Source organism: Anneissia japonica, unplaced genomic scaffold (genome assembly GCF_011630105.1).
Source record: "Anneissia japonica isolate Jap-2015-1 unplaced genomic scaffold, ASM1163010v1 scaffold4446_len648930_cov198, whole genome shotgun sequence".
Lineage (NCBI taxonomy): Eukaryota > Metazoa > Echinodermata > Crinoidea > Comatulida > Comatulidae > Anneissia > Anneissia japonica.
This window is the reverse complement of record NW_022683639.1, coordinates 177,784-190,826: the sequence shown is the minus strand read 5'-3', so window position 1 is coordinate 190,826 and position 13,043 is coordinate 177,784. Positions and strand designations below refer to the sequence as shown.

Here is a 13,043-nt window from a genome sequence, read left to right as displayed (position 1 = left end):
TTTTGTATTTTGCGCTCTATAAATTAGCTGTCTCTTATACACATCTAGATGTGTATAAGAGACAGGTGGAAGATACCGGTAACGACGACACAGAACCAGTATATGAAAATAATGCCATACGATCTGTAAGTGGAAGCATAGTAGAAGACACAAACAACAAGATATATCTGTCAATATAGAAGACATCTAGGCAATAAATAAAAATTATTATTATCATTGAATTAATATTAATAAACCAAATTCTCTTTTTGGTTGAAAACCTTTTTTTGAAGGGCTATGCAAGATAAGATAATAATATGTTTCTATTTCAAGCACTGTTGTTATTATTATACAGTATATTTAAACTTTAATTCATCTAAATAGTCTAATTAAGTGTATAACAAATACCAACATCATAGCACCAAATCACATTGTGGAGCTATACAAACCCCTGTTGATTGGTTGATTATTATAATTATTTATTATTATTATTCTTATTTTTAATATTCCATAGTTATTGTTAATGTAACTAATAAATAAATAAATAATGAAATAAATGTTTAATGGCAGACTTGGATCAGGTCAAAACTCCAGAAACATTCACCAAATATAAAAAAAAAGAATGGTAAAGAAAAAGAAGAGAAGGAAAAGGACAAAGAAAAGAAGGAAAAGAAGGAAAAGAAAAAGAAGAAAAAGAAAGACAAAGAAAAAAAGTCAGTTGAAGAGAAGGAAGACACAGAGGAAAATACTGAGTCAGTAGATGTCTCAAGTCAGCTCAGTACACAGACAAGTTCTGATGCGCCTGCAACTGAAGATGTTGCTGAAATAAAGGTCAAAGAAAAAACACCTACACAAGGTATTTACATCCTGCCATTCTATAAGACATGATGGATGTTATCATTATGGTGATTGTTGGTGGTGGGGCTTGAAGTACCGGATGGGTAATAATGGTGTTTATGTGTGATTGGATGGATAGAATTCAATTCAAATATTAGGTACTCCAACATGCAAAACATTACAGAAAAGGTTGCACAAAGCAAAATTAAAACGGTTTTATAATAAGTGAATGATTGTGCGATTGAATTAATGAATATACTAGTATATGAATGATTAATTAATTAATTTAATTAATCAATAGGTGGATGAATATAATTGATAGATTGATTAAAATGAAGGGTTGACTGGAAAAAAAATGAATCAATGAATGTTTAAATTGGTGATGGATGAATTGATGAAGAAATTGATGATTAAATGAATGAATGAATGGATAAATGAATGAATGAATTAATGGTAAAGTTGGTGATTGATTGAAAGATGGATGGATTAAAAATGGATTGATTGAAGTTAATAAATGAATAATAATAAACAGATGGACAGATGGACGAACAAGTGAACAAACAAGGAGATAGATAAATGATCGAATCTATTTAATCAGTCAATTAATGTTATTCTTTTATCTTTATTTCAAACAGATGCTCCAAAGATTGAAAACAAATTTGTGACGTCAGATAAGAAACATTTACTTGATGTTGATCGACTACAAAGTGAGAGAAAAATACTGCTTGAGAAGAGAGAAGACTTGCGCATAAGAAAAACTGAACTAAGGTGGGCAGGGTCATGGGCTTGTTCCGTCGCTGAAAGACTATTTTAGATGTGGGGGGGGGTGGTGGTTTGCAGCAGTCTTGGGGTTCACCTAGCCTCGGAAAGCTTTTCTAGATGCTGAGAAATGCACTTACGTGCCTTTACGACACTTCTATTGATAATGAGTACACACTGAATTCATAGTTTTCCCCCATTTTACCATGGACAATTAATATTGCGATGAAGATGATGATGTTGATGGTAATGATGTGATGATGATAAGGAGGAGGTGGCATCGTAGCAGGTGACGACAGGCTCCTATGCAAGGTTGATTAACAGACCTTTGATTGGAGTGTCAGCCAAGTCACATTTTAAATGCACACAATTGGATCAATTCATATAATCAATACATTCTCGACTGTCATGAAAATATCATATATCTAAAAAAAATCATGTTATATGCATGTTCGGAAGCATTGTTATAACGTTCGCGAACATTGTGGTTTGGCATGTCACATAATAACATTCACACAACGTTGTAGAAACATTCAAACGTTGTGACGTTGTAAAATTAGGTTGTAAGTATGTACATATGGTTCTACCAAATAACATTATTGTTAGCTGGGTTCTCAATTTCTCAGTATTGTTTTTTTTTTAATTCTTTTTCCATTTCCAACGCTGTATGATTTGAAATTTACATACCATTCACGTCGTTGCTCTTCTTCCGATTCCGTGTTCATTTTTAGTCTCTCAGTGCTCGGTGGTCAATTTTTTTTAATTTTTTTTTAGATGTACTGTATCAAAGTGTGTTAGGCTACCAACTCCATTAAAGGCTTGTTTTTTTTTTGTTTTTTTTTTTAATGAATAGCATTCGTTAAAATAATGAAATAATAAGTCATTAATCAAAAAGTAATAATTAAAATAATATGTTTTTGTTTTAGTGTAATTTTGGAATAACAAAATGTAATAAAATTATATATGCCTTTCAATAAGGTTATAGGAATCAATGCACATGTATAGCCTATCCTCCCTGTGCTCGGTTAGCTCCCGATCCGGATACTAGGGCTCTTGTGAGAACCAAGCTATAATGGCGAACGGTGCAAAGAGTTTTGGATCCGCGCCTGCCTCTAGGTGCCCGGAAATTGCACCCTAATACTTTACAACAATACAGTACAGTACAACAAATATTTTTCTTAATATTATTTAGGAGGGGAGATGTGTATAAGAGACAGCATCATAGCAAATAATTTATATTCAGCATTTCATTATGAATTTACAGGATTTTTTAAACAGACAAGTGACTGTTTAAAGAACAGTATTTGAGAATCAGCCTTCAAAGTTTACACTTTTGAACATTTCTCAGGTATCCATGACTATCACCGATTTGTTAAAAAATCTTGTTTTAATGACATGTTTTGGTCATTATCTCCGAATATACAATTTGCGAGGAGTGACCTGTTTGGCTTGTCTTCACCACATATAGTTTATTTATAAGTCAATTAATTAAAAAAAGTAATACAACAAAATATAAATACAAACCTGGTGCAATAAATGTTGATAAGCACCTTGGAAAGTCAAACTCTGTGAATATTATAATTATCTGCTTTACACAAATAGTTTTTTGCATTCATCCACACAGACATCTAAGCTTGAAGTTTTGAAAACAAATTCAGCTAGTGGAAGGGCTTCTCCGATGTTGCAACGCGTAAAGTCTTCAAAAACTATCGCAGATAGAATGAAGGTAAGATCCTGTGTAATCTGCAGACTCATCATAAGAATGAGTGAAGCTGCACTGGCTTGGTAATCAAAATGTGATTCAGTAATTAAAAGTTAAAACAACTCGTAATAACTCAAAAGGCGGGACTTGTTTGGAGAACTTATTTTATTAAAGATCGTCAGAGGAGGGGGGAAAAACAAAAGTTTTGTTTTCTTATTTAGCAAATGGTTTTGCCAAAAACATCCAGATGGAGGAGAAAATAAAAATTTTAAAATTTTATTGTTCATTGTAAACAGTGTTGTAATGGGATGGTTAAATGCTCTAAATTTATATGATTATGAAGGTATATGCATATCTCATTTTTTGGAGATTTCTATGCAGCAGCGGACGTAATGAAAATAAAGAACTTTCCGTTTTTTCGTGGCGGGTGGTGTGCTAATTGGCCAAAATAAAATTTTATTCGAAATCCACATTATTGGCAGGTGGCGGGTTTACTAAACAAGATGTGAAAAATGTCTCAACTAAGCCTCTTAATGAGACTTGGAAAGCATCGCTTCATCGAGAAAGTGGAAAGTCACTCGCTGCTAGATAAATGAAATGAATAAATAATTTTGTGCCTTTTCAATTTATTATTTACTGTGAGTTTACACAGGTTATTGAAAGTGAAATATAAAAAAAATAAAAAATTATTGCTGTTTAGTTGCAATTTCTTATAATAGATTTACCATTAGGCTCAGTTTCACTAAAACCTTAAAAATTCCAATATACTGTGAATCAACACATTATATAAATGATTATATATAGGCCTAAATAAATACATAAGAATTTATATAGTAATATTTTATAGATCATCTAAAGCCCTTTCTAGACTATTAAATGCCTATATATGGTCATGATGACCTCAAATCATGACCATATATAGGCACATCATGACTATATATGGGCAAATACAACCAATTTTGATATATTGCTTTTATCAATGTATGATGAATGAGGTTTTATCATTATTTTTTCCAGATGTTTGAAGCCATGTCAGGAAAAGACTAATAACAACAACAGTATTGAATTGTTTCACTTACACGTAGAAAAATGATTCAGTTACTGGCAAGCCACCAGAAGAGACAATGTGTAAAGAAATTTTAATGATTAATTTTTCTTTCTCCTTCCCATTTTCTAGATTTTGATACATAGATTGCTTTAAGGGCGCCCTCAAACATAAGCTAACCCACTGGGTGTCGTTAAAAGGATATATAATACTCTCTTTATATATCGTACAAATATAATTTTTTTTTGTTATTGATCATTTGGTGTATGTTAGAATTTTATGAAGGATGTGCCATTACTACCACAGGGTACAGTATGTCAAAGTTGAGAAAAATGTCTCTTAGCTATTTTGAAAAAATTTATTACACAAATAGTGTTTTTAAATAGTGTTATTAAACATATAGTCATGAAGAAACCATGCAAAGAAAAATGTTATTCTCAGTATTTTAAATATCAACAAAATATAAATAAATGTGATACCAAATTGCTCCATGACAACACACCTTTTGAATGACAAAATGTTGTTGGTGGTGAGGGAGCTATTAAAGCTGTCTGATGGGTTATCAGTGGTGGCCAGTGTTTGCCAAAGGATAAGGCTTGCCGGGCGTTCAGGATTTTTTTCAGAATTTTTAAGATGTTCTGAAAATGTTTTAGCAAAATTAAATACAACAGGATGTTTCCCTTTATTGGTTTGAGTCACAGTCGGCAGAGGTATGGCTTGTCCAATGAAGGGTTAAGGCCCCTGACACCCCAGTGACTATTTATATACTGTCTTTTTTATGTTGTCATGGTGTTGGTAGAGATACCTATTAAAGTTTGTACCTGTGTGATTATTTGAACTTTATCATTAACATAACCAGTACATTGTAATGTGACACTGTTTCTGCACAGTGGTTATATGTTATTAGGAAGAAAATAAAAGTGGGGTGTGGAATGCTATAAAAAATAAACAGGAGTAATTTTAAATGTTGAAATAACATTTCCTGTATTAAATTGATGCATAGATTATTTAATATTTTATAAAGATACTTAAATATAACTACTACTTGATAATGTCATTTTGGGCTTTGTTTTATTTGACTTGTAGATTTGAATCTATGGTTTTTATAAACAGTTTAAATCTATTTTAAATATTTTATAAAGTATATAAGAATATTATAATGAATTGTTTTTGAAAATGTTTGCCAAATTTAAATACTCAGTACAGGAACTGAGACTACAGGTGCCTACTTAATATAGTGTTTAGTTTAGGGTCCTATTGAAACTGCCTTGTTAGTATACAATAGTCAAATTTAAACTCAATTTTTTAATTGCTTTCTACATTTAAGTAATTAGCTTATAAGCCAAATCGTAGTTAGAACCGCACATGCTTGTATTCATGGTCAATCGAGGTCAATCGACATAAACACAATATATATGGTGTTTATGTCGATGACCTTGATAGGAGCATGCGCAGTTCTATCTACGAAATGACTTTTTTAAAACAAGAAAATATTTTTTCTTGCCAATTAACAGTGGTATAAATAATACTGTTTCAATATTCTTTACATATATACACTTAATTTAGCTGGTAGTTTAAGAATTGTAAAATGTTCATTAATTACATTAAACATTAAAATGTTTCTTTTTAGTAGCCGCTAAATGGACAATTCAATGATTTAATCAATTATTAAGGGTTCCAGATTTAAAACAGTACCGTACAGTATCGTTTATTGTGACTTGCATTCGTATTATTTATCTATTTTTCCAATACAAATGACAAAAAGGCCATACAAAAATGGCTCCACTCTGGTAGATTTTTATATAGGAAATATATATCTCTCCTTTAAGTGACACATAACTATGGTAACAAAAATTACCACAGTACTTAAACATTCAACACAACATTCAAACAAATATTTTATTTATTTATTTATTTTATTCAACTTTCTTTATACAGGATGGCACGCTCAATGCAAATGCCCCGGTTTTCGTTGTGGTCCAGTTATAGCATAAAAAATACAAAAGTGATAAAAAGAATAGGAAAATATAAGGAAATTTTAACAAAAAGGACTTAATTACAAAATAGAGAGATTAATTATTTTAGAGCATTTTTAAAGGTATTTTTATTTAAATTCTGGAAATCCCTAGTTATGTTAATAGGTAGGTATTAAACTTACATAAATACAATTCTAAAAAAAAAAAACACTTCTCACCTATCATTTTCTTATCATGAGCTGGGGCACGCTTTAAAACGTCAAACTTGACTAGTTTATTTTCCTAAAATAATATTCAAACCATTTCCAAATACCTGTGCAAAATTTAGATGTACATATATCTCATCCCAAATTCTAGGAGACATTGGAATATTTAAACTTGGAAAGTTAAAGTATTTCCAGTTTGGTGAAACATATGAAACAGTTAGTATAATTATAAGAACTGAAATTAATGGTTTTCTTTGAATCTGCTGCAAATATGTAAGTTGCATTGCTTTTGTAAATAGTTGCATTTGTATAATTTGGATGTTTAATACTTAAGTGCATTCCATGCGTTATTACTCCGGACTGTCTTGTATTACAATCTTTCTTCAAGGCTATACAACCTCACCATCTATACTTACAAACTTAACAGTGTAATATTGTATTATTTTGTGTTATAAACTTAAGACATTGGTTGTAAGATAGCCCATCTGGTGTTTCATTTTTCATTTCGTTTATTTGTAATGCAAAACAGTAATTATAGTAATTACCGAATTACTGATTAATACCAGATAAGATAGTATAATACACTCCAAGTATCAACACGATGGCGTGCCTTACAAATCTTGGAGTATGTATTGTAATAGTGATTACAATACAAAAAAATCGGGAGAATGAAACTAGTTTTTCACAAGGCAGTGACGTATTTACTGGTGCACGGGTGTCGCACGCCCCCATCTCCAAAAAGCTTGGCCTCCCAAGCTTACATCCCTCACTTCACCATTTCCCATGCTTCACCTTCACGTCCCCTCCAAACAATCAGCCCCATTTCAAGACTGGTAGATACGCCACTGCCAAAATTTTAATAAATGATTTCTGTCGAATAGAATATAATTACATAAAATTGCATATTTAATTATCAAATAAATAATCTGATATATTATCAATCATATTAATACAATGTACAATATAATGGATTACAACTAACAATTTGACAGAAAAATAAGAACACACAGAAAAGTCATACATTAGAGATCATGTCTGCCAAGAAAAGGCAGGAAATTCAAAAATTATAGTAGAATCTTGAATAGCTCATTTAAATGAATCACATTAAGCTGATAACTTCTAATCAGAAAGCAGTAAAAAAAAATAGTTGATTTACAGACATTTTATAGAAAAGAAATCATAAATCAGCGTGCAGCTTGTGTTGGTCTATTTCTAATTTATATTTATTCATTTGCTGTTAGACATAAGGAATTATTAACTATGATGATGATAATAAATATTTGCAAATTTCATTGAGAATAAATTTGTTGTTATATCTTTATTACTTTAAGACCCACAGCATAAATGCAACATAAACTTTATTGTGTTTATGAAATGATTCATTTTTTGTTGAACCAAACATACGCTTATGCCTGGTTGCCTTAAAATCGCAACACTGTCGCTACAGTATTTCCAGAGCATTCCCCAACACAATCAGAAAGGCTCCCGGATTCGACTGACAAATCAGCATCACCGGTCGGCGATAGCGTGTAGCGACTGTATGGAAACCAGGCTTTTAACCTGGACGTCTCGATTGATGATCTTCCTCAACTGTCCTACAATACTAAGATCTAAGATTGATAATTGATTCAAACTAACTGTTGTTTGATTCAAGATGGCACTGTTGTCTGAATACAATAATTAACACGGGTCAAGCGTAACCCAAGCTGATGAATCAATAATGGGCCCATCCGGCTTATGACACAGTCATGAAACTTTTCCACTGGGTTTGGGACTCCCGATCATGCTAATATTCACAAATATGTCAGTCTTTGGATTACTTTGTTAGTAACACAGGGATGTGCAGCGTTGCTATACATACGAAGATGTCGAAAACAACTATAAGTCAATATATGTAAATTGATGTAATCGGAATATAATGATTTTTCTGTAATCATTAATTAATTTTACTTATTTATTTTGAGCTACATTAACTCTTGGTTCCCTTATGGACTCTGAATCCTGGACGAATGTAATGTAGGGACAGAATGTGTTCTGCTTGAGCAGCATGTTTTTTTTTCCAGGATTCTTTTGAACTGTTAAAATATCAATTATAATGGCATAAATAGCGTTCCATAGGACATTCTTTAATTTCAGGGACGGCTGGACACAAAGTCTATTAGTAGAATCAAGATGGCGAATGCTATCAATATTTCGCGATGTCTGCACAGAATTTCAATTAAATCAGCGCCAACACTAACAAATGGTAAGTATCTATTACCACAGTGTTTAAATTAATTGTTTCAGATTTATTCTCAATTATGTTCTGTTTCCTTCCAAGCTACGCAGAGAAGTCACCTTCTACTAGGTCCCTAGCTAGGCTAAGCCTTCCGCCGGCTGGTCTGGTGCCGGTGGAGTTTCTCGGCAAAAAGAGTAGGCCTACTGTAGGCTAGGTATGCCGCCGGCGGCGGATTGTCTGGCAGGCAGGGGTACGAAGGCCTAGCTGGCCTAACTAGACCTAGGCATATTACCATACTCGCTCGAATTTTACCTTAAAATATTTTTCACTTTTTTTTAGGGGCGCTAATTCAAACGGGGCGCTTATGAAAACAGTGGAAACGGGGGGGGGGGGCGTTGGCCTTTATGTATCCTATGGAAATAGATGAAAATTACCGAAAATTGAAGGGGTACTTAAGAGAAATTGGAAATTCAAGGGACACTTTTTTTAATCGAAGATAAACGAATGGTTTTGGTGAAGAAAAGGTAATCGTCGAGAGAGCATTTTGCATGACAAGAATGTTTAGGGGTATTTATACAACAGCAGATGAAATTTGTGGTGGTGGTAGTAAGCGTATTGGCCATCTGCCAATTCAGATTAGCAGGATCATTGCAGGGTTTCTTGCTTAGATACAGGAGTGATGAGGTCATTTTATTTTTGTTGACTAAAAATGGCCATACAATATTTTAATTTTTAGATATTAAATACTGTAGTTCTAAATCCAAAAAGGGTAGCAATAAAACAAGAACGGGATTCTAAAGATGCATCCAAACTGAAAACCTTGTTAAACTTAATGGAGACTGATAGACCTACAGACAGATGGATAAATGGACTGACCGACCGACAATGCTAAAATAGATGCAAATAGATGCGAATGGTTGATGCAGAAAGTTAAGTGCACTGTACTGTGTGATTAAAATTTTTTAGGAACCGAGGAGGCTTATTGAAAATTGAGGTGGGTGCTTATTCGCGCGAGTACGGTAGTTAGGAGAAGGCTTTACAGTACTGTATAGTAGTAGCTAAGATAGACTAAAGGCAGGCTATGCTATGATGCTTACACAAGATGGAGGGCCTTCGCGGTCGCCCACTCTCCATCCAGTTCCCGTCGTTTCCTCAGGTTCAGTGATCACGGGAAGGTCGCCGAGGGCTTCGGAATCCAACACGGATTCCGCATACCTGTCTCTTATACACATCTAGATGTGTATAAGAGACAGGTGTTTGATTATATAATGTATTTTACATAGACATAACTCAGTCTGTTTTAAGAAGTATGATAATGAAAAATGATATAATCAATATAGTAAAAATTTGTTGTTTCACTGAGTGTTTTTTTTAAATTATTTTAAGTATTGACGAGAGGAATGGCTGGAGGTGGCTCAAGGAAGTTCTTTCCACTTTCAAGTACCTACACTGACAGAAGGTTCATCAAAAGGGCAGTGAGTACTGTATATGTTTAATATTATAATTAGTAAATATTGACGTAATAATAATTACTGATAATAGTGAATTTAAGATTAAGTTTTTAACATCTCCAATTCTTAATTCAAGACAAAAAAGCTTAATAATACATGTAATGGTAAAAATCTTAATTGAAATTTACAGTACAGTATATTATTATTTAAAGAAATGAATGTTATGTCATCATTTTATTCAGTTTTATTAGCATAAAATTGTGATTTTTTTTTCGAAGATGTTCTATGCAGCATTGACTGGCGTACCAGCAAGTATTGTGATTACGTACATAAATGTTTTTTATGGTAAGTTGTGCTACTTTTATAAATAAAACAACATTAGAGCTATTGTATTTTTTTTATATTATACTTGTAGATGTTGTGTTTATTTATGTTGATTTATTGATTATGAAGCTTAGAACATTAGTCTTTGTTATAGCTAGGAATAGCTACCGTATATTCTCATGTATAAGGGGACACTTAATAGCAAATTTGAAAAACAGGTTCTCATCTTATACAAGAAACACATAGACATTTTTGATTTTTAAATAATGTTCGTCTTACAGTACTGTTTGTGTGGATCATCTGTAACACATTAATTATCTACTGAAATGAGCTACTAATGCAGGGAAATAAAATTTTTGATGAAAATTTAAAAGCCCATAAAAAGGTATTAATTGAAATATTGGCCTACATTTGGCTCCATTTTTAGCCAGCGGGATGCAGAATATAAATACCATAAAAAGCAACAAAAAGTATGAATTCCGATGATGAAACAGAGGGTCGTCTTATACGCCTGAAATACAAATATCGTCCAAAAATCTTCTCAAACTTGGGGGTCATCTTACACACGAATCGCCTTATACGCAAGTTAATGAAAGTTTGAAAACATTGTATAATTTATTTTCTATTATAGGTCCTGCACAGCTTGCTGAAATTCCTGAAGGATATATTCCAAAGCATTGGGAGTATTACCAGGTATATTTGGTTTACATTGGTCTGTTGGTAAACTAATAAACAAATGGAGAATAATGTATTTATGTATATGAATCATAAATATTTCATTTTGTTGATAAAGCTGTGTGTGTACTCAAATAAAGATATTTAAAATGTTTCACAAATTTATTGAAAAGAGCTTTTAATTACACATCTAAAAATTAGAAAGAAAATTGTAGAAAGAATTGTAAATCTTCCAACATTGGCTGAGGTCTTTGCTCTGTAGGGAGATGCCTAGGGAGACATCTATATTTGTTTCTCTTAATCAAAGAATATTAAATCTGGAACTAGTAGAATACCTTTACCTCATCAAGAATTGAAGTTGATAAGTATTAGTGATACTATTGTTTTTTGCTCGTATATATTTTAATCATACAGCGCCAGTCTTGAAAATGTATAACTTTTTTATTTCAGCATCCCATCACCCGTTTTATTGCGAAATACATCAAACCTAGTCCACAGCAAGAATATGAAAAGTGTGCACATGTGATGGAATACGAATTTGGCAAAGCAATGGCAAGGTCAGTTCAAATTGAGCATTTTGTTGTTATTTTGGGCACACACTGCTTCGAACAACAATCATGGATGCGGTTTCATCATGACTGCAGTGCGACAAGGTGTCCGCATACAATCGTATAATTAACTATGATCAGAGTATCGAAGCACTCAACAGAGTGGAGATGCACTCATAAATACTGTTGGCGTGTGCCTGGCTTAAAAAAAATGCGAATCTCCAGCGTAGGATTCCAACCACCGATTTTAACTTCTGTGCCAAACACTACCACAATACCAGTTAAAGTTATATTTTCTCCTAAAGGAGCTTAGTAGATGTTCCATGTGTGTTTAGATCCTATGAATAGTTATTTACAGGTACATGGAGAAAGTGAATAAGTGTGAAGACTATGCATTTATTGCAAAGTGTAAAGTGATTAATCCTTCTTTGTTTTGAATTTGATTTTTTGTTTTCCCCCAGGAAACAAGAAAAAGAAATAAAACGACAAATGAGACAGAGGGGAGATTCAGATTACCTTTACGTACCAGTTAAAAACTCATTACAATCCCTGCGAACTGTTGAGGATTAACAAGTGTTTGCGCCATGTTGAGATTCTTTTATGTAGATAATAATAGTAGACTACAGTATTTGATATGTAAGTGTGTTGCAAATAGTAAAGCATTGTGTTACAGTACTTAGTTTGCAAATGGTTATATTGCCAGAATAAACACATAGTAAATACCAGATCGATTTTGCCCCCTTTTATTTTAGTTTACTTTTATTGCAGTTTAGTCGGTAATGTGCTTGACTTCCAAACCATGATCCTGGGTTCAAATCCTGTCAGGTGACATACCTTTTCATGATTGAAGCCAGTAACTTGAAGTTCATATCATCTTGAAGCATCATATAATAAAATCACAGCCTAGATTCACACCTAATACAGTCTACCATAATGGTTAATTTAAATTACTAAACTTATTTTCCCATTATGATGTGGATGATCACAATGATGATAATGATCACAATGATGGCTACAAGGATACAAGGAGACTTTATTCATCCCATTACAGTGAAATTTCATTTCTGAATATAACAATGTGAATACTATGATCACAATGACAATATCACAATGATAAAGCCAGGGGACCAGGAGCCTCAAAGGGCACCCAGCAACTTCAACTAGTTTTGTTTACAAAATAACCAAGGCCCTCTCCAAGACAAAGTCTGCCGAGTAATATTTATTATTATCACTATCGCCAGTCTGCGTTTTGTTGAAACTTGAAGCGGTAGCGGCGATTTCAAAGTCGCCTGTAACATTTGCTGCATATCTGAGAGCAGCAGT

The 13,043-nt window shown here is 32.9% G+C and overlaps 2 protein-coding genes and 1 long non-coding RNA gene across 3 annotated transcripts in view; all 3 read left to right on the top strand.

Annotated features, from left to right (window-relative positions):
• Positions 1-1,630, top strand: part of LOC117100630 (actin filament-associated protein 1-like 2) — a 16,975-nt gene extending 15,345 nt beyond the window's left edge. Inside the window, exons 12-13 of the mRNA XM_033240430.1 lie at positions 550-835; positions 1,452-1,630. Coding sequence (XP_033096321.1) covers positions 550-835; positions 1,452-1,630 — 465 coding nt within the window. The remainder of the gene's footprint in view (positions 1-549; positions 836-1,451) is intronic.
• A 1,567-nt stretch (positions 1,631-3,197) lies between these two features.
• LOC117100399 lies at positions 3,198-7,807 on the top strand. Its single transcript, XR_004444121.1, has 2 exons — positions 3,198-3,301; positions 4,295-7,807. It is a non-coding gene; the product is annotated as an uncharacterized LOC117100399 (long non-coding RNA).
• Positions 7,808-8,605: 798 nt separating this feature from the next.
• LOC117100368 (NADH dehydrogenase [ubiquinone] 1 beta subcomplex subunit 5, mitochondrial-like) lies at positions 8,606-12,447 on the top strand. Its single transcript, XM_033240037.1, has 6 exons — positions 8,606-8,749; positions 10,109-10,197; positions 10,452-10,518; positions 11,129-11,190; positions 11,623-11,729; positions 12,182-12,447. Exons 1-6 carry the CDS (start codon positions 8,677-8,679, stop codon positions 12,288-12,290), a joined length of 507 nt encoding a protein of 168 aa, XP_033095928.1. The 5' UTR covers positions 8,606-8,676; the 3' UTR covers positions 12,291-12,447.
• Positions 12,448-13,043: the final 596 nt, after the last annotated feature.